Source organism: Procambarus clarkii, chromosome 22 (assembly GCF_040958095.1).
Source record: "Procambarus clarkii isolate CNS0578487 chromosome 22, FALCON_Pclarkii_2.0, whole genome shotgun sequence".
Classification (NCBI taxonomy): domain Eukaryota; kingdom Metazoa; phylum Arthropoda; class Malacostraca; order Decapoda; family Cambaridae; genus Procambarus; species Procambarus clarkii.
Window position 1 is genome coordinate 9,238,818 of NC_091171.1, and position 20,919 is coordinate 9,259,736.

The 20,919-nt window shown below is 48.9% G+C and overlaps 1 protein-coding gene across 1 annotated transcript; it reads left to right on the forward strand.

Annotated features, from left to right (window-relative positions):
- The first annotated feature begins 16,952 nt into the window (after positions 1-16,952).
- On the forward strand, positions 16,953-19,762 carry LOC138367645 (proteoglycan 4-like). The gene is made up of 2 exons (XM_069329373.1): positions 16,953-18,020; positions 19,499-19,762. The coding sequence occupies exons 1-2, from the start codon at positions 16,953-16,955 to the stop codon at positions 19,760-19,762; spliced, it is 1,332 nt and encodes a 443-aa protein (XP_069185474.1).
- The last annotated feature ends 1,157 nt before the right edge of the window (positions 19,763-20,919 follow it).

Here is a 20,919-nt window from a genome sequence, read left to right on the forward strand (position 1 = left end):
CCAGTGTAGTGTTGGTGGGTACACAGTGTAGTGTTGGTGGGTACACAGTGTAGTGTTGGTGGGTACACTGTGTAGTGTAGGTGGGTACACAGTGTAGTGTTGGTGAGTACACAGTGTAGTGTTGGTGGGTACACTGTGTAGTGTAGGTGGGTACACAGTGTACTGGTGAAGGGCGCCACAGTGTAGTGTTGGTGGGTACACAGTGTACTGGTGAAGCCACTGGTGCTCGCAGCGTCCCTCCACATGAAAATGATCATTTCAACATTTGTCAGTTCTGAAGGAAACTCAAACGTCGTTTTTTACGAAGCATTTCTCAACGGCCGTTGTTCGGTAAACAAAGCTAAGGACCAACCACAATTATCTAGGAAACACCGGATTAGTGACGGCTGAAACTTGCAGAAAGTGTTTTGAACATTGAGAGAAGACCCCATCATCATTCTCAGTCCCACCCGTCAGTCACCCGTCGTGTCCCCCCTTATAAGACCTGTGCTCTGGACAAAGTGCAGTTCACATTAATGGGACAGTGATTACTATAATGCCGTGAATTTTACGTTTCATTAATTTTATTACCAACTTCGCTGTAAAAGTATTGGTCATTATAACCATTGTCTTGTTAGTTTATCAGAATGGTCTCTGTTGTCCATGTGGGGCGCTGGTCTCTGTTGTCTAGCATTATGTTGTCCATGTGGGGCGCTGGTCTCTGTTGTCTAGCATTATGTTGTCCATGTGGGGCGCTGGTCTCTGTTGTCTAGCATTATGTTGCCCATGTGGGGCGCTGGTCTCTGTTGTCTAGCATTATGTTGTCCATGTGGGGCGCTGGTCTCTGTTGTCTAGCATTATGTTGTCCATGTGGGGCGCTGGTCTCTGTTGTCTAGCATTATGTTGCCCATGTGGGGCGCTGGTGTCTGTTGTCTAACATTATGTTGTCCATGTGGGGCGCTGGTCTCTGTTGTCTAGCATTATGTTGCCTATGTTGGGCGCTGGTCTCTGTTGTCTAGCATTATGTTGTCCATGTGGGGCGCTGGTCTCTGTTGTCTAGCATTATGTTGTCCATGTGGGGCGCTGGTCTCTGTTGTCTAGCATTATGTTGCCCATGTGGGGCGCTGGTCTCTGTTGTCCAGCATTATGTTGTCCATGTGGGGCGCTGGTCTCTGTTGTCTAGCATTATGTTGTCCATGTGGGGCGCTGGTCTCTGTTGTCTAGCATTATGTTGTCCATGTGGGGCGCTGGTCTCTGTTGTCTAGCATTATGTTGCCCATGTGGGGCGCTGGTCTCTGTTGTCCAGCATTATGTTGTCCATGTGGGGCGCTGGTCTCTGTTGTCTAGCATTATGTTGTCCATGTGGGGCGCTGGTCTCTGTTGTCTAGCATTATGTTGTCCATGTGGGGCGCTGGTCTCTGTTGTCTAGCATTATGTTGTCCATGTGGGGCGCTGGTCTCTGTTGTCTAGCATTATGTTGCCCATGTGGGGCGCTGGTCTCTGTTGTCTAGCATTATGTTGTCCATGTGGGGCGCTGGTCTCTGTTGTCTAGCATTATGTTGTCCATGTGGGGCGCTGGTCTCTGTTGTCTAGCATTATGTTGTCCATGTGGGGCGCTGGTCTCTGTTGTCTAGCATTATTTTGTCCATGTGGGGCGCTGGTCTCTGTTGTCTAGCATTATGTTGTCCATGTGGGGCGCTGGTCTCTGTTGTCTAGCATTATGTTGTCCATGTGGGGCGCTGGTGTCTGTTGTCTAGCATTATGTTGTCCATGTGGGGCGCTGGTCTCTGTTGTCTAGCATTATGTTGCCCATGTGGGGCGCTGGTGTCTGTTGTCTAACATTATGTTGTCCATGTGGGGCGCTGGTCTCTGTTGTCTACCATTATGTTGCCTATGTGGGGCGCTGGTCTCTGTTGTCTAGCATTATGTTGCCTATGCGAGGTGCAGGTTTCTGTTGTCTAGCGTGCCTATAACTTTAAGCCATGCAGGTTAAAGTTACACCACAGGTAAAGCCAACTTGGTCTCTCCAGTGTTGTGTTGGGGCCGGGACGGTTGCAGGGTAAATATTGGCGCCGTGAGACGCCGCGCCGCTTCTGTAGCCTCGTCATATTGTGTGCTCTGGGGGAGTCTTGGCCGCCCGGCATGTTTTGACAGGACAAACGGCTTCGTAGTCCTAAATGAGAACAATTCATAGGAGTGAGAGAATGGGAGGAGGCAGAGGGCGATAGTGGGGAATGGGGTTAAAGAGTAAATACAGTACACATATGTACACAGTATGTGTTTATATACGCGATCATCCTCGTGTAGAATTAAACTGAAATTTGCATTGCTTCTACATTTGACCCAAGGAAGGGTAAACAATGTGTGGAATAGTAGAGTGGGCTTGTGGGTCTTGCCTTTACCTGACAATGAGTTTTTGCTTATTTATGTTGTTATGTTCGGCGTATTTTGGTAAGTCTCCGATGATATCAGAGTGTGATATTTAAGTCCGTGGTGTAGTGGTAAGACACTCGCCTGGCGTTCCGCGAGCGCTATGTCATGGGTTCGTATCCTGGTCGGGGAGGATTTACTGGGCGCAAATCCTTAACTGTAGCCTCTGTTTAACTCAACAGTAAAATGTGTACTTGGTTGTAAAAACGATTCTTCGCGGCGGGGATCGTATTCCAGGGACCTGCCCGAAACGCTACGCGTACTAGTGGCTGTACAAGAATGTAACAACTCTTGTATATATCTCAAAAAAAAAAAAATCATATTTTCCTTTTCAAACCAAGAAATCTATTTCAGAAACCTCGGGGTTCTTAGGGGACGCCGGGGACCCTTAACCCAAACATTTTGGGTTGTGAAGGACCCTAAAGCCATATAGTATTAACTTTCTTCACAGTGAATAGTGGAGATGGTGCGTAGGGAGGCTTATCTCCTGTTGCTCACCGGGCAGCGACACGAGCCTCAGATAATCATAAGAGAAGCGTATCAGTTTCCAATCTCCCTTGTTAAGCCTACTCCTCCCCTCACCCCCCCCCACTCCCCTCACAACACTGCTTTCCCCTCTAGCTGCCTCTCCTGTCCCCTCTGTCAACACCGCTGCCCCCGTCCTCCCCATCCCTCCCACCTTCTCCATATATTCATAACGCAGAAACTAAATTCATTACGAAACCATCAAGAAGACGCAGAGAAAGTCTAACTTTAGATTCTGAGAAAGTCTGAAGTTTAAGAGGTAAAAAGAGAGGGAGAACTTTGTCATAATGGCAGGTTTGGGAGCTGCTGGAGTCCTTGTGGGCGAGTTTGGGAGCTGCTGGAGTCCTTGTGGGCGGGTTTGGGAGCTGCTGGAGTCCTTGTGGGCAGGTTTGGGAGCTGCTGGAGTCCTTGTGGGCAGGTTTGGGAGCTGCTGGAGTCCTTGTGGGCGGGTTTGGGAGCTGCTGGAGTCCTTGTGGGCGGGTTTGGGAGCTGCTGGAGTCCTTGTGGGCGGGTTTGGGAGCTGCTGGAGTCCTTGTGGGCGGGTTTGGGAGCTGCTGGAGTCCTTGTGGGCAGGTTTGGGAGCTGCTGGAGTCCTTGTGGGCAGGTTTGGGAGCTGCTGGAGTCCTTGTGGGCGGGTTTGGGAGCTGCTGGAGTCCTTGTGGGCGGGTTTGGGAGCTGCTGGAGTCCTTGTGGGCGGGTTTGGGAGCTGCTGGAGTCCTTGTGGGCGGGTTTGGGAGCTGCTGGAGTCCTTGTGGGCGGGTTTGGGAGCTGCTGGAGTCCTTGTGGGCGGGTTTGGGAGCTGCTGGAGTTCTTGTGGGCGGGTTTGGGAGCTGCTGGAGTCCTTGTGGGCGGGTTTGGGAGCTGCTAGAGTCCTTGTGGGCGGGTTTGGGAGCTGCTAGAGTCCTTGTGGGCAGGTTTGGGAGCTGCTGGAGTCCTTGTGGGCGGGTTTGGAAGGTTGTGCATGAAAGGGGAGTAAATTATGAAAGTATTTAGCCAAATATAAACCAATTTTAATTCTTCTACATTTACCCTTTACCTTCTGTTCTAGAGAATCCCTCTCCTATAGCTACCTAGGATAGGGGATGGTCTTGTGTCATGCAAGGTTAGCGTTCGATCCCCGATGGTCCTAGCCTTGGGCTCGGTTCCTTCATTCCATCCTCGTATTCCAGCTTCTGTCCTCACGTCCCTTCCAAGTTGTTATATGGCCTGGCTTAGCCCACTTATCCTGATAATTACCCTTCTCTTTGGATTTCCATATTTCTCGGGTCTCAAGGAACAAGGATTGTCACTCGGCAGTCAAATCCTAACTGGCCTTTTTATTTTGTGACAGCCGTTCTTTACCTCCCGTGGGCCTAATGGGTGTGATGATATCCTGGCGTGTATATCCTAGCTGCCCATTAGCCTACGGGGTGTGATGATATCTTGGCGTGTATATCCTAGCTGCCCATGAGCCTACGGGTGTGATATCTTGGCGTGTATATCCTAGCTGCCTATGAGCCTACGGGTGTGATATCTTGGCGTGTATATCCTAGCTGCCCATTAGCCTACGGGGTGTGATATCATGGCGTGTATATCCTAGCTGCCCATTAGCCTACGGGGTGTGATATCATGGCGTGTATATCCTAGCTGCCCATGAGCCTACGGGGTGTGATATCATGGCGTGTATATCCTAGCTGCCCATGAGCCTACGGGGTGTGATATCATGGCTTGTATATCGTAGCTGCCTATGAGCCTACGGGGTGTGATATCCTGGCTTGTATATCCTAGAACGACCATCATTTGCAAAGATGCTGTTCTGGTGTCATCTACATGCAGGGTCTATATCGCCGAGGGTTCGAGCCTCTAGTGGTGTTGGAGGCTACGCACCATATCCACCTGTTATCGTGTCCGCCGCCACCTGCGATTCCGTGTTCCCAGGGGTCGGCGGGCGGCACTTGCTCCCCCGAGGGACTGGTATTGAACGAGGCGGGGCGGGGGGACCTTCACGGAGAGGGGAGCCCACCGTTTATAGGGTCCGTTTACGCAGATGGCTTCGGTGGTTCCCGTCAGGTAGGTCCTCCTGGGGTAGTTACATAGTCCCACGAGGGGGGGCTGCCTTTCTCCCCCCCTTCCCTCCCCCCCTCCCCGGGCTGCGTCGCTGTGGTAATTGGGGAACACCTGTGTGTGTCTCCTGGGAGCTCTGAACACTTGGGTGAGGCCGTGACGAACACCTGTGTGGGGGTGTTGGCCCATCCTCTTCGGGAGGGGGGGGAGGGGTTGACGTCTTAGACGGACACTTGTACACGAATACAGGGGTCTCGTGGCTGAGTGGATAGCACTCGGGGGTCATAGTTTTTAGAGCCAGGGTTCAACTTCCGGCCGAAGTAGAAACAAATAAGCAGAGTTTTTTCACTCTAATTTCACCTAACAGTAAATCGGTACCGTATTAATTATTAATTAGTTACATTATTATAATAATACTTGTAATTACTAATTATTACTGTTCCTTCTCGTTGATCTTGAAGGAAGCCGGCCTCGGGTGAAAGGAGGCTGTGACGATCTCTGTCTGGAACCCGTAGGTGCGGGACCGGGACGTCCACCTCCTGGGGCTTGGGCGGCCCCAAGCTTGCTTCAGGAGGCTGGGGTTGTTCTTCCCCCGACCACGGCGGTCTCCGGGTTTGGAGTCCCTGTGCCTTCTTTTACCAACTTCGAGGTTAACTCCGGAGCTGGAGCCCTGAGGGCAGTTCCTTGTTGCCCTCACCCTCGTTCTCACAGTTCCTGCGACGGCGCTGGAACCAATCGTATTGACGTTTGCCTTTCCATTGGAGACTTTCGGCGCCGTGGAGAGGGAAGGGGGAGGGGGGGGGGGTCGCCTGCTGCTTGGGTGACAACTTCTCCATATCAACTTACCCTGGCTTTGGGCCCTGGAGCCAGGGTTGGTTGATGTGGAGATCTTCATAGTCATTCCGAAGTCTGAGTGTGCTGGCTAACTGACCAGCCCGTCCTCCTAAGGTATCAAAACGTTAAGAAAACGGTTAAATTGTCATTCCCCCTAGCCTAACAGACTAATCCAGAGGACCCAAAACGGGACAGTGCGTCACTTTTGCCAGCCGCTTTCATTTTCTAGTACGACAATTTTTGGCCTTGTGTAACGCATACGTGCGAAAAGCGACGTTCTTTGTAAGAGGACAGGTTGAAGAGAGCGCATGAGCCTGTGTCACTAGGCACCCTGAGTGGTGACGATCTGTAACCACTCTGTAACTCTTCATCAAGCTTACACGGACCTGAAACAAGACCCATGTGTGTTTTAGTAAAGACAAAAACATACTACCAGATGACTATCTTTATTAAGTGGTGCTGCATTGCCATCGACTCCCCTCGCTCACCCCAATCAGTCACACAATCACCCCTTTACTAACACCTTGAAGGAGAGCTTCGACAAAGAATTTGAGTATCAGAATAGTTAAACAATAAGGCAGCAGATACACAAATAGAGTAGGCTGGGTATATAGACCTAGGTAGACCTCACTTCACCGTTGTCAGTGATGGGAGGTGGTCATCCACCTATCTTGTCTCCCACTAAGTTTCAAGCTAAACTTTCTAATATGCTGCACTCACCTAAGGTCTATAGAAGAAGAGCGAAATCTGATTATGCATTTTGGTTCTACAAGGTAGCCAACTCCATCAAAATATTAAATATGTACTCAACTCAATGATTAATCAACCAATTACTCCATGGGATAACTGAGATCTATCAGTTGATTTTGTAAATGCACCCAAGATAGATAGTGTACACTCTACATTATTAAAACAGTTAGCACTGAAAAGCATCACTGAGAGCACTCAGAGTATGAGTAACGATGTATATCAGTGCTATACCGACGGCTCTGTAGAAGAAGGTGGACGATATACCGGTTGCGTATGTAATATATTTGAACAATCTTCTCTCGTACATACAGCAATGAAGCGCGTCAATGACTGGGCAAGTACAACTCAAACTGAACTTGCAGGCATATACCTTGCCACTGAATTTTTAAAAGACAAAGGCAGTGGACTTGTATACTGTGACTCGCAGAATGCACTCCTGGCATTGAACGCACATAGCAGTAACACCCATAAAATAGCCAGTGATATTCGAATGAATGTTTTAGCTGCTAAAGAAAACAGATTTGAAATTCAATTCCTATGGATACCATCACATGTTGGCATCTCAAGGCATAACACTGTTGATATGCTTGCAAAGGCAGCCTGTAGAAAACCAGTGGTAGAAATTGATATGGGTGTTTCATTAGCAGTGACAAAGAGAATACTTAAACAAATATCTAATGAAAATCTCACCGACCTAACAAATTCACAAAGACCTGAAAGTTGTAGCATTAAATATTATGATAGATATCGTGAGGAGACATTCACATATGGGTCTAATAGAACAAGAACCCGGCAATGTGATGTTATAGTGGCCAGAATACGCCAAGGATATAGACGTATCTGGCAGCTTTCTCAAAACCCAAATGTCGAGTACACAATGTGTCAACTTTGTGAAAGAGAAAACATGCACTCCCTTGAACATTATATTGTAGAATGTCCCATATTGACTGACTTTGCGCTCCTGGGCTAAGGTATGCTGAACTCTGTAATTACTATTTGAGTACTGGAACACTTGATGATATATTGGACTTGTATCCAAGATTAACCATGTAATGTATCAATTATACAATGTAAGTATGTGATGTAACTATATAACCTGAGCTTGTAAAAGCATCTTAATCACCTTCAGTGGTTAAGTGCTTAATTGCACACTAGTTTCTCTATCAGCTATCTCACCTTGTCAGAGTAAAAGAGACAAATGTATGTGTATGTATGTGTGTATATATATGTGTATAAAGTATATGTGGAAGCTGATCAGAATTACATTTCATCTTTGTAAATGCTCATTAATGACACTATGTAATAGACACATCGAACCCATTATGTAGGGCATACGTAAATCTGTGTATCTATATATTTACGTATGTAGGTTAGCTTAGCATTTTAAAGGCACTACAATCACCTTCTGTGCTTGATTGTTCAATAAACCCTTGAACTATATGGTTAACAAATCTCCAACCCTGTCCATGGAGGACAGGAGAAAATGTATACATGCTGATTAGCATTGTTAATGTGGCCACGTCTGTGGTAGAAAATAATAATAATAATAATAATAAAAAAATCTCCCACTACCGCCCCAAGATGGGTATGGAGGCCAAGTAAATTAACTTAACTAAACTAAACTAGTGTACAATCACGACAAGCCGTCTGTGATGGGTAAACACGGGAAGCTGTCTGTGGGGCGCGCGAGAGACTGAGGGTGGTGTGTAAGCCTGTACTACAGAGCGAGGGGAGAGGGGAGACACCAGAGGTAAGAAAGGGGAACCTGAGCCGGTCCAAAAGAGGCGAGGGACCCACAATGGGCTTGTGGTGTGTAATCCAACCCTCCACCACGCGAGGCGTCGGGCCCTGCCCTGTGCTGGCCACAGAATCCCAGCTCTGGCCACTTTTATGGAATTTCCCCTTTTTTGTCCTCTGATATAACCGGCTGTAAGAGTGAGGGGAATAGTTGTAGAGTAACGAGTACAGGTGTTGTGAAATGCTGTTTAATGCTGTAGATTCACTTTTGTGAAGCATATATTTATTGTATGGGGAGACATATTGGTTGTGGTGGTGATGGGCAGACATATTGGTTGTGGTGGTGATGGGCAGACATATTGGTTGTGGTGGTGATGGGCAGACATATTGGTTGTGGTGGTGATAGAGGAGGACCAGGAGGCCAAGTCGGAGACCGGGCCGCGGGGCCGTTGATCCCCGGAAGCTACACAAGGTAGGTGAGAACACAGACAGCGAGGCTTGGTTACGACACCTGTGGACTCAGACAATAGTCTGCGTAATTGTCTTTATTCTTGGCACACTCGTGACCAGTGTTGCATATCAGTACGTGATCACTGCAACTGTGGTGGTCAGCCGCGCGCATTCTTCTCACTCCGTGGCGTCTACTGGCCTTCCGGCAGGTGATTCTTGCCGCAGGCGGCGGCGGCTACTGTATTGTGCACCCTATTTAAATTCTATCAAATGTAAGACATTGCCGGATGTCAAGCAGGTGGGTTCATGCTGAACCCCATCAAGCAGGTACCAAATGTTCTACCATTTAAGTTGTAACTTCCATCACAGGAAGGTAAAAGAAACAGAGGATATATGATCACCATATACAAAATACCCAGGGAATAGGCGGGGACAGACGAATATTTAGTATGGGTAGTGGATTAACAAAGGAACACGACCAGCAGACGAGTCACGAGACATTATCCTGAATCTTGACAAAATTCATTCTAATGAACAAATGGGGTGTCCTGGTGGCGTAGTCGAGCCTGTCCTATAAACAAGAGCCAAAGTGCATTCCATGCACCCGCAAAACCCCAGCTGTTTATGAATGAAAAGCGGTTTACGCACGACACAGCTGATGACGTCCGAACACTTCCGGAACAAGTGCTCCCCTCACGTCCTCTGTCGATGCACAACGTTGTAAATGTTTAACCCACGTACTTCAAATAAAAATAATCGCCAACAGAACCTAAACACTTAATCTATCTAAACCAGTGCCTAAATATGTACAGTATGCTAATATATTATAATATTAATTTATATATGAGAATTCTTATTTTGAATGAACAGCATGTTATTGTTGATGAATGTGTCTTTGGGGTCGACCTCTGGATGGAATGGATTTGATCTGAGGACGGGTTGCTTCACTCAGAAGTACAGTAATTGGGAACCAGGTTGCTAACCGATTGGTTATCTTGAGATGGTTTCGGAGCCTAGCGTCCCCGCGGCCCGGTCCTCGACCAGGCCTCCTTTTTGTTACACACCTCCAGGAAGCAGCCCGTAGCAGCTGTCTAACTCCCAGGTACCAATTTACCGCTAGGTAACAGGAGCATCAGGGTGAAAGAAACTTTTTGCCCATTTGTCTACGCCTTCACCGGGGATCGAACCCGGAACCTCAGGACTACGAATCCTAAGCGGTGTCAACAAAGCTGTCGGGCGCCCCCTGGAACCCTAAGAACACTTGGTTGTTGGGGTTCCAGGAAAAAGCTAGTAGTGTAAGGCTAATATCTGTACCCACTGGGGGGGGGGGAAGATGGTCAAACTCCATTCACAGCTTTACATGTAGATGTCAGAGACTAATAGGCTCAGGAACCTACTCACCAGTCTATTAAGAGTTGAGAGGCAGGGTCTATGAGCTGTGCTTCATCCGCTGCAAATGTAACTAGGTGAGTACACGCGGGTGTGTGAGAGAGTACACGCGGGTGTGTGAGAGAGCACACGCGGGTGTGAGAGAGAGCACACGCGGGTGTGAGAGAGAGCACACGCGGGTGTGTGAGAGAGCACACGCGGGTGTGTGAGAGAGCACACGCGGGTGTGTGAGAGAGCACACGCGGGTGTGTGAGAGAGTACACGCGGGTGTGTGAGAGAGCACACGCGGGTGTGTGAGAGAGCACACGCGGGTGTGTGAGAGAGCACACGCGGGTGTGTGAGAGAGCACACGCGGGTGTGTGAGAGAGCACACGCGGGTGTGTGAGAGAGCACACGCGGGTGTGTGAGAGAGTACACGCGGGTGTGTGAGAGAGTACACGCGGGTGTGTGAGAGAGCACACGCGGGTGTGTGAGAGAGCACACGCGGGTGTGTGAGAGAGCACACGCGGGTGTGTGAGAGAGCACACGCGGGTGTGTGAGAGAGAGCACACGCGGGTGTGTGAGAGAGAGCACACGCGGGTGTGTGAGAGAGAGCACACGCGGGTGTGTGAGAGAGAGCACACGCGGGTGTGTGAGAGAGAGCACACGCGGGTGTGTGAGAGAGAGCACACGCGGGTGTGTGAGAGAGAGCACACGCGGGTGTGTGAGAGAGAGCACACGCGGGTGTGTGAGAGAGAGCACACGCGGGTGTGTGAGAGAGAGCACACGCGGGTGTGTGAGAGAGAGCACACGCGGGTGTGTGAGAGAGAGCACACGCGGGTGTGTGAGAGAGAGCACACGCGGGTGTGTGAGAGAGAGCACACGCGGGTGTGTGAGAGAGAGCACACGCGGGTGTGTGAGAGAGAGCACACGCGGGTGTGTGAGAGAGAGCACACGCGGGTGTGTGAGAGAGAGCACACGCGGGTGTGAGAGAGAGAGCACACGCGGGTGTGTGAGAGAGAGCACACGCGGGTGTGTGAGAGAGAGCACACGCGGGTGTGTGAGAGAGAGCACACGCGGGTGTGTGAGAGAGAGCACACGCGGGTGTGTGAGAGAGAGCACACGCGGGTGTGTGAGAGAGAGCACACGCGGGTGTGTGAGAGAGAGCACACGCGGGTGTGTGAGAGAGAGCACACGCGGGTGTGTGAGAGAGAGTACACGCGGGTGTGTGAGAGAGAGTACACGCGGGTGTGTGAGAGAGAGTACACGCGGGTGTGTGAGAGAGAGTACACGCGGGTGTGTGAGAGAGAGTACACGCGGGTGTGTGAGAGAGAGTACACGCGGGTGTGTGAGAGAGAGTACACGCGGGTGTGTGAGAGAGAGTACACGCGGGTGTGTGAGAGAGAGTACACGCGGGTGTGTGAGAGAGAGTACACGCGGGTGTGTGAGAGAGAGTACACGCGGGTGTGTGAGAGAGAGTACACGCGGGTGTGTGAGAGAGAGTACACGCGGGTGTGTGAGAGAGAGTACACGCGGGTGTGTGAGAGAGAGTACACGCGGGTGTGTGAGAGAGAGTACACGCGGGTGTGTGAGAGAGAGTACACGCGGGTGTGTGAGAGAGGGCACACGCGGGTGTGTGAGAGAGCACACGCGGGTGTGTGAGAGAGGGTACACGCGGGTGTGTGAGAGAGCACACGCGGCTGTGTGAGAGAGCACACGCTCGCCCTTAAGAGCCGCCGTTATAAGGAAGTGGTCACACAAAATATGAGTTCTCCACCTCCAGAAAAATGCAAACATTTCCCCGATAATTGAGGCGTGGTTGGTGGCCAAGTTGAGTCGTTTTAATTATAAAGTTGGAGAGTTTTGTTAGTGAGGGATTTGTCTCGTTAGTTGTGTGTGGTCGACCACTCCAGTGAGGCGGCGAGATGTTACTGTGATTGGTTTGTTCAGGGAGGAAATTACAATGTGGGTTGTAAATATTGGTGATATTTATCATTCAAGAATGTTTGTTTATTGAGACAAGAAAGAAATACATCTCAAAGGGATAGAGTAGCTTAGGCTATTTCTACCCCCCTATATTTATCATACCGAGTGTCTGGCTTCCATCCACTTAGACTGGTCGCTACACAAACGGTCTTGCTCCTTGCAGGGTCGGCGTTCGATCCCCACTGGTCCAAGTGCTTGGGCACCATTCCTTCACTCCGTCCTCATATACAAGTTCCTTGTCTTGGTGTCCCTCTCTAGAGTTGTCATCATACTGACTGAGCACTTTCACCTAATACTGACATTACCTTGTGTGTGGGGGGAAAGATAGACAGAGATAGACCATGATCTATCTTCTCACGTAGTGATAGATCATGTTACTGTGATTGCTTTGTGCATTTGTAGAGAAGTGTTGGAGGAAGACCTCCTAGACGACCCCCAGAGTGCCTGGGGAGGGGGGGGGGGGCGGTGACAGGCTGAGGGACCTTCAGTTAGAAGCTTCAGGGTCCCCTCCCTCTTTCCCCCCCCCCTACCCCCACCCTACCCCCACCCTCTCCCCCACACCCTCCACCCGCCCTACCCCCCACCCTCTTCACCCCCCTGCCCCCCACCCTCTTCGCCCCCCTGCCCCCCCACCCTCTTCGCCCCCCCCCCCCCCCCACCCTCTCCTCCCCACTGTGGCGTGATTGGTATTGGTAAGTTCTTCGAATAGTCATCTTAATATTGTAATATAAATTGGTAAAATTTGTGTGTAAATTGTACGAATTCATATAATTACATTATACAATGTAACATGATATAAATTGGTACAATTTATATCATTACCTAATGGTAAACAACTGTGTTGTTCAAATTATAATGTAAATATTATCCTCTTTATGGCAGAAATGTAAGTAAGAGTTAGACTGATGTACACCTGTTAAGACCAGCCATCGTTGTGTTGTTTTGTTCACGTTGTTGAGCTTTTGGGACCACTCTATCCTCTCCCCTCTGCTCCTGGACCACTATCCTCTCCCCTCTGGTCCTGGACCACTACACTCTCCCCTCTGGTCCTGGACCACTACACTCTCCCCTCTGCTCCTGGACCACTATCCTCTCCCCTCTGCTCCTGGACCACTACACTCTCCCCTCTGGTCCTGGACGACTACACTCTCCCCTCTGCTCCTAGACCACTATCCTCTCCCCTCTGCTCCTGGACCACTATCCTCTCCCCTCTGCTCCTGGACCACTATACTCTCCCCTCTGGTCCTGGACCACTATACTCTCCCCTCTGGTCCTGGACCACTATACTCTCCCCTCTGCTCCTGGACCACTATACTCTCCCCTCTGGTCCTGGACCACTATACTCTCCCCTCTGGTCCTGGACCACTATACTCTCCCCTCTGCTCCTGGACCATTTGGCTTTCTGTAAAAAAGTAACACTTTTTGCGTAACTAAAAACAAATGAACTCCAGCCAGTTAATCCATGGAGGCAGACACACGGGAAACGTCACTAGGACGCTGCTGCTGTTTTTGAGCAACACGTCTCATTTTCAACGGAATCGTCGATTACGTTGAAAATCCAAAGTGTTAGTGAGGACGGGTTGATGTGCTCCCCGACCAGTCATCCTCTTCATTATCCTAACCCACCTTCATCCCGAAATCCCCACCCTATCCGCTCCTCCCTATCCGCTTGTCCCTATCCGCTTGTCCCTATCCGCTCGTCCCTATCCGCTCGTCCCTATCCGCTTGTCCCTATCCGCTTGTCCCTATCCGCTCGTCCCTATCCACTCGTCCCTATCCGCTTCTCCCTATCCGCGCCCGGACTGGCCAATCCTCCCCCCGAGGAGACACCACCTTGACACGGCGAGGACCGCAAGTGTCTGCAGGTCGTCTGGTGGTGCCCATCAATCTGCTAATTGATCACCAGGGTAATTACTGTTAGTTGGGCGCTGTTTCGTCTCCAGGCTCTATTATGGCGGCTCTCGCTAATGATCACTTTCAAAACTTTAATTACTCGCGAGTGTAGATTGGAACTTGTATTATACTAATGACGCCGAGCGCTTCCCCTCATCCTCCCTTGTCTCCTCCCCTCTTCTCCCTTGTCTCCTCCCCTCTTCTCCCTTGTCCCTCCACTCACCCCCTCCCATCCCCCTGCCCCCCCCCCCTCACAAGGTGTCTGCACCACCGTGTAAGCTACAGCAGCAGCAGCAGCAGCAGAGGACATTATCGCCCCTCTCAATTAGGTGTTGGATGGATAATTAGAAGACAAAAGTGGGTCCTCTGGGAACTATATTTAGACAGGTGTTGTGACGGCCAGCGGTGACAGGGGTCACTGACAGAACCTTAAAAGTGAATCTAACTCTGTCCTACCGTCTCCCATGTGTTCCCCGCGCCACGTCTTCATTAGTGAGCGCCTTAGATGGTAGGCTACAAGGTCCTCCTTGTGGCAAACTCCTGCTGATGAACGCTCACCACCAATGGTTCACTTTATTCACTTGTTGACCTTGGAAGCTGACAGGGTCGTCTGGGGTCACAGTACCATGGCAGAGCTGTGGTCGTCTGGGGTCACAGTAGCATGGCAGAGGTCTCTGGTCGTCTGGGGTCACAGTAGCATGGCAGAGCTCTCTGGTCGTCTGGGGTTACAGGAGCATGGCAGAGGTCTCTGGTCGTCTGGGGTCACAGTAGCATGGCAGAGGTCTCTGGTCGTGTGGGGTCACAGTCCAGCAACGTGTCAAAAAGCATCAGGCAAATCGTGTAACCGTAACTCGAGAATACATTTTGCGACAATGGCCTTCACTGTAGGCCAGTGAAGGACTTTGAGGGTAGCCCTTTGTTTGGCAACAAAGTCCTTGCCAGAAAGAACATTGTCGGTTGTCATAATCTCGACATTTGAAATTTTCCAACACAGTATGTCTTGTGGTCTTCAATTTTGTGTATTTTTCATTAACATACTTAAGTAGATCTGCATTTATATAGCCACATTAGACCATATAAAGAGTTAAGTAGTGTGTGTCAAGAGGTAGCGGTGTGGTACTAAGTGTCCCCCTCGCCCAGGCTGGCCATGTAATCAGTAGTCTACACTAGTGAACTTAGTAAGCATTATGAGGACATCCTCAACACTAACTACTCTTGCTTCCCAGACTGGGATTTCTGCCCCTCACTGCCCGCCATGTCAACAATTATGTTTTTTTCCGTGTTTTGCTATTCAGCCGCACCTCAAAGTGCAAATATCCACGTTCAGCCCCTCGACCACGTGTTGTTCAACTGTAACAAGAGCCATCACCTGAGGAACCACCTACGGACCTGTCACTGTCAAATGCAGCCGATGGTCTAATTCATAAAGATTGCCCATCTCTAATAGTAATAATTTCCATACCAAAATAAAATGCCCACACATTAATAAAGAAAGAGCTGTGATAAGTAAAATATTCTGTACTTTTGAAAGTACAGACAAAAGTATGAAAACCACTGACCTCTGCGCCTCCTGGTGGCAGAATATCAAACTACGCGGAAACCTTTACATAATAATAATAATAATAATAATAATAATAATAATAATAATAATAATGTTTATTCAGATAAAAGTACATACATACAAGATGTTACAAACAGAATGTTGGATTTCTAGATAGGGCCAGTATATACTATGATTAGAACCCGTCCTCGACTTAAGTCAGTTACATCCGGCGGTCGACCTCACAGTTTCATTCACAAATTTTTACATGCTGCAGTCAATGAGTCACAATAACGTTGCTGAAATATGTTGACCAAACCACACACTGGAAAGTGAAGGGACGACGACGTATCGGTCCGTCCTGGGCCATTCTCAAGCCGATCTTTTTACATGCTGTTTATTCAAAACGGTTTTTACTCAAATATATATTAATATTATAATATATTAGTATATTGTGCATATATAAGCATAGGTTAGGTGTTTAGGTTCTGTTGGCGATTATTTGTATTTGTAGTACGTGGGTGAAGCATTTACAGCGTTGTGGTTCGAACAAAATTCGTCAGTGAAGCACTTGTTCCGGAAGTGTTCGAACGAAATCAGTTGGGAGTCGTGTGTAAACCGTTTTTCTTTCATAAACAGGGGGTTTGGCGGGTGGATGGAATCACTTTTGGGTCTTTGTATGGAGGACGGGCTGTAGGATTAAAGCCCCTAGTTCGTACAGCGTCTCGGGCAAGGGACATAAAACAGACAGCCCGTCCTCCAAACAAAGATCCAAAAGTGATTCCATCCACCCGCCAAACCCCCTGTTTATGAAAGAAAAACGGTTTACACACGACTCCCAACTGATTTCGTTCGAACACTTCCGGAACAAGTGCTTCACTGACGAATTTTGTTCGAATCACAACGCTATAAATGCTTCACCCACGTACTACAAATACAAATAATCGCCAACAGAACCTAAACACCTAACCTATGCCTATATATACACAATATGCTAATATATTATAATATTAATTTATACTTGAGAAAATTCCCGTTTTGAATGAACAGCATGTTCAAATTTATAAATGCGTCTGTGGGGTCGACCGCTGGATGTAATGGACTTGAGTCGAGGACGGGTTGAAAACAGACTAAGGCATTTAGAGTTTACTTTACGATTGTTCACCAAGTTATTGTACCACTTGGTGACTGGTAGTTCATGTTCACTCATAAGTGTTTTTCATAAGAATATGGATTGAAAATGATGATATTTAATAATTTACTCAAGTCTCGTAACACTTTAAGAGATGCGCTTCGAACATTTGAAGTCATTGATCCTTGATTATTATCGTCTCGGGTTTGCACATTATACGTATACAAAATTAATACTAGAGTTTTCTTCTACGTTATTGAGGGATCAGGAACAGAATCACATCATATGGACACTTTATTTTGGAAGCCAGAAGTGTGTATAAACTTTTATATTCAAAATACTGGAGCCTTTACAGAAGCAGAGGGGTCTCTGAGTCAGAGCCTGCCACTCTCAGAGCCACAGAGCCTGCCACTCTCAGAGCCACAGAGCCTGCCACTCTCAGAGCCACAGAGCCTGCCACTCTCAGAGCCACAGAGCCTGCCACTCTCAGAGCCACAGAGCCTGCCACTCTCAGAGCCACAGAGCCTGCCACTCTCAGAGCCACAGAGCCTGCCACTCTCAGAGCCACAGAGCCTGCCACTCTCAGAGCCACAGAGCCTGCCACTCTCAGAGCCACAGAGCCTGCCACTCTCAGAGCCACAGAGCCTGCCACTCTCAGAGCCACAGAGCCTGCCACTCTCAGAGCCACAGAGCCTGCCACTCTCAGAGCCACAGAGCCTGCCACTCTCAGAGCCACAGAGCCTGCCACTCTCAGAGCCACAGAGCCTGCCACTCTCAGAGCCACAGAGCCTGCCACTCTCAGAGCCACAGAGCCTGCCACTCTCAGAGCCACAGAGCCTGCCACTCTCAGAGCCACAGAGCCTGCCACTCTCAGAGCCAGCCACTCTCAGAGCCACAGAGCCTGCCACTCTCAGAGCCACAGAGCCTGCCACTCTCAGAGCCACAGAGCCTGCCACTCTCAGAGCCACAGAGCCTGCCACTCTCAGAGCCACAGAGCCTGCCACTCTCAGAGCCACAGAGCCTGCCACTCTCAGAGCCACAGAGCCTGCCACTCTCAGAGCCACAGAGCCTGCCACTCTCAGAGCCACAGAGCCTGCCACTCTCAGAGCCACAGAGCCTGCCACTCTCAGAGCCACAGAGCCTGCCACTCTCAGAGCCACAGAGCCTGCCACTCTCAGAGCCACAGAGCCTGCCACTCTCAGAGCCACAGAGCCTGCCACTCTCAGAGCCACAGAGCCTGCCACTCTCAGAGCCACAGAGCCTGCCACTCTCAGAGCCACAGAGCCTGCCACTCTCAGAGCCACAGAACCTGCCACTCTCAGAGCCACAGAACCTGCCACTCTCACAATAAATGTTTGTGCTGGAGACAGACATGGCTGGATAAGACACGACTCTGATACCCACGAGCATCTCTGCAACCCGAACCACACACAGTTACTCATGACAAACAACTCATTCAGTCAGATTGGTCGTTACAGCAATTCAATCTCTTTATTATGCACCCCATACCCATCCCGTGGGCGGTGGTGGAAAGGGTTACAGAGGCACATAATCGGTTCAGGAACTGAACCCTCTAGTTCGTTTAGCTAAGCAAATAACAATATTTGACGCTAGTTACACAATTATTAATGCATATATATATTTGATCTTTTGTATGACAAGTGGTTCAGCAAGAGGCTCACAAGAGTCACTATACAAGGCACTTGACATGTATGGTGAGTGACACAGTTACTAGTGTTGCTCCACACCCACCCAACTACAGCGATGGGCTCCCTTCCTGCAGGGTTGGTGGTGTGTGGGTGATGGCGTCACTGATCGGTCACTCCGGCCTCGTGTCCCAGCTCATAATCTGATCCCACATCCTTACCAAATGTTGTATACTCCTACAGGCTTAGCTCTTTCCTTTTACACACACACACACACACACACACACACACACACACACACACACACGCACACGCACAAGGGGACACAGGTGGAAGCTGAGTACCCAAATGAGCCACAGACACATCAGAAAGAACTTTTTCAGTGTCAGTAGTTAACAGATGGATAGCATTAGGCAGTGATGTGGTGGAGGCTGACTCCATACACAGTTTCAAATGTAGATATGACAGAGCCCAATAGGCTCAGGAACCTGTACACCTGTTGATTGACGGTTGAGAGGCGGGACCAAAGAGCCAGAGCTCAACCCCCGCAAGCACAACTAGGTGAGTACACACTCGCACATTCACATACACACCTGCGGGGATTGAACTTTGGCTCTTTGGTCCCGCCTCTCAACTGTCAATCAACAGGTGTACAGGTTCCTGAGCCTATTGGGCTCTGTCATATCTACATTTGAAACTGTGTATGGAGTCAGCCTCCACCACATCACTGCCTAATGCTATCCATCTGTTAACTACTGACACTGAAAAAGTTCTTTCTGATGTGTCTGTGGCTCATTTGGGTACTCAGCTTCCACCTGTGTCCCCTTATGCGTGTACCACCCGTGTTAAATAATCCATCCTTGTCTACCCTGTCAATTCCCCTGAGAATTTTGTATGTGATGATCATGTTTTCCCGAACTTTTCTGTCTGCAAGGGACGTGAGGTGCAGTTCACGCAGCCTTTCCTCATAACTCATGCCTCTTAGTTCTGGGACTAGCTGGGGAGTGAGTGAGTGGGTCGGACGGACGGAAGGACTGACATAGAGTAAGTAACATGCGGGTGCGTGAAGGATCGGGTCCCATACTATTCCGCATTTGTTAGCGACTTGACTGCAGGAGTCGAGTCTTATATGTTAATGTTTGCAGATGATACAAAACTAATGAGGAGGATTGTAACATTCTCCAGGATGACTTGAACAGGTTGCCGAGATGGTCCCAGAGATGGCTGCTAGAGTTCAACACCAACAAGTGCAAGGTGATGGAAACTGGATCAAGAGCCAGGAGATCAAAAGGCCAATACATGATAAAGGGAAACTTCTTCCCTATAACAACAAGAGAAAAGGATCTGGGAGTGGACCCACTGAACCTAACTCCAGAGGCTCATATGAATAACGGCAGCCTCATACTTTACTCTGGCAAAAGTCAGAACATCCTTCAGAAACTTGAATAAGGAGGCTTTTAGATCACTGTATACCGCCTATGTGAGGCCAGTCTTGGAGTATGCCGCCCCATCTTGGAGACCCCATCTAAAAAAAAACAATAAGGAAACTTGGAAAAAGTGCAGAAGTTTGCAACGAGACTCGTCCCAAGAATTGCGAGGGATGAGGTACGAAGAGACTGAAGGAACTAAACCTGACGACGTTAGACAGGTGAAGGGAGAGCAGGGACATGCTACAGACGTATAAAATACTTACACCGATTGACAGAGTGGAAACAAAGGAAATGTTTACAATGAATATCACCAGAACAAGGGGGCACGGATGGAAGCTTGAGTCTCAGATGGGTCATAGAGATGTTAGAAAGTTTCCCTTAGCGTGAGGTTAGTGAGTAAATGGAATGACCTAAAGGAGCAGGTTGTAGAGGATAACTCCATTCATAACTTCAAAAGCACGTATGATAGGGAAATAGGTCAGGCGTATCCTTGACCTATTTCCTGTCTATTATAACATTAGACAACGAATGGCTAGAAAAGGAGGGTTCAAGAGCTAGAGCTCGATCCTGCAGGCACAATTAGGCGAGTACACATGGGTGCATGGTTCCATTCCATAGATTCTTGCGGCGGCACACAGGATGGGAGTGCTTGCAGGCGTGCCAGCCCAAACACCCTAAATAACTGGTAGTTTGTCCTGAAGGTCCAAACTAGCACCAGGAGGCATTTTGAGTGTCAGTCCCTTGTTAAGGGGCTTGTGCATACAAGGGTAATGTCACCGAGTGCCTTGTTGACACTGACCCCGATACATGACAACTGTCAGGGTTGACAAGGCACACGCCTCTTGTCTCTGCTACTATCACATCCATCTTCATTTTAGATTGATGAAGTTAGGAAGCCACAAGTTGGAATGATAAGTAATATATCCATACTATATTCCCTGCTGGACCTTGGTACTGAATACAGAGGAGGGCATGTAACACCTTCTGTGAAAACATATTGTATTATGTACCTAATTCATGGACAATATTGAATTATGTAGCCAATTGATGAACAATATTGTATGGACATGTTGAAAATATTGCGGCATGTGAATACGTGGACAAATGTCGTAAAATATGGTATACCTTTAGAATGTGTGTGGGGGGTAAAATATTGAACGGTGAATCATTTGTGTA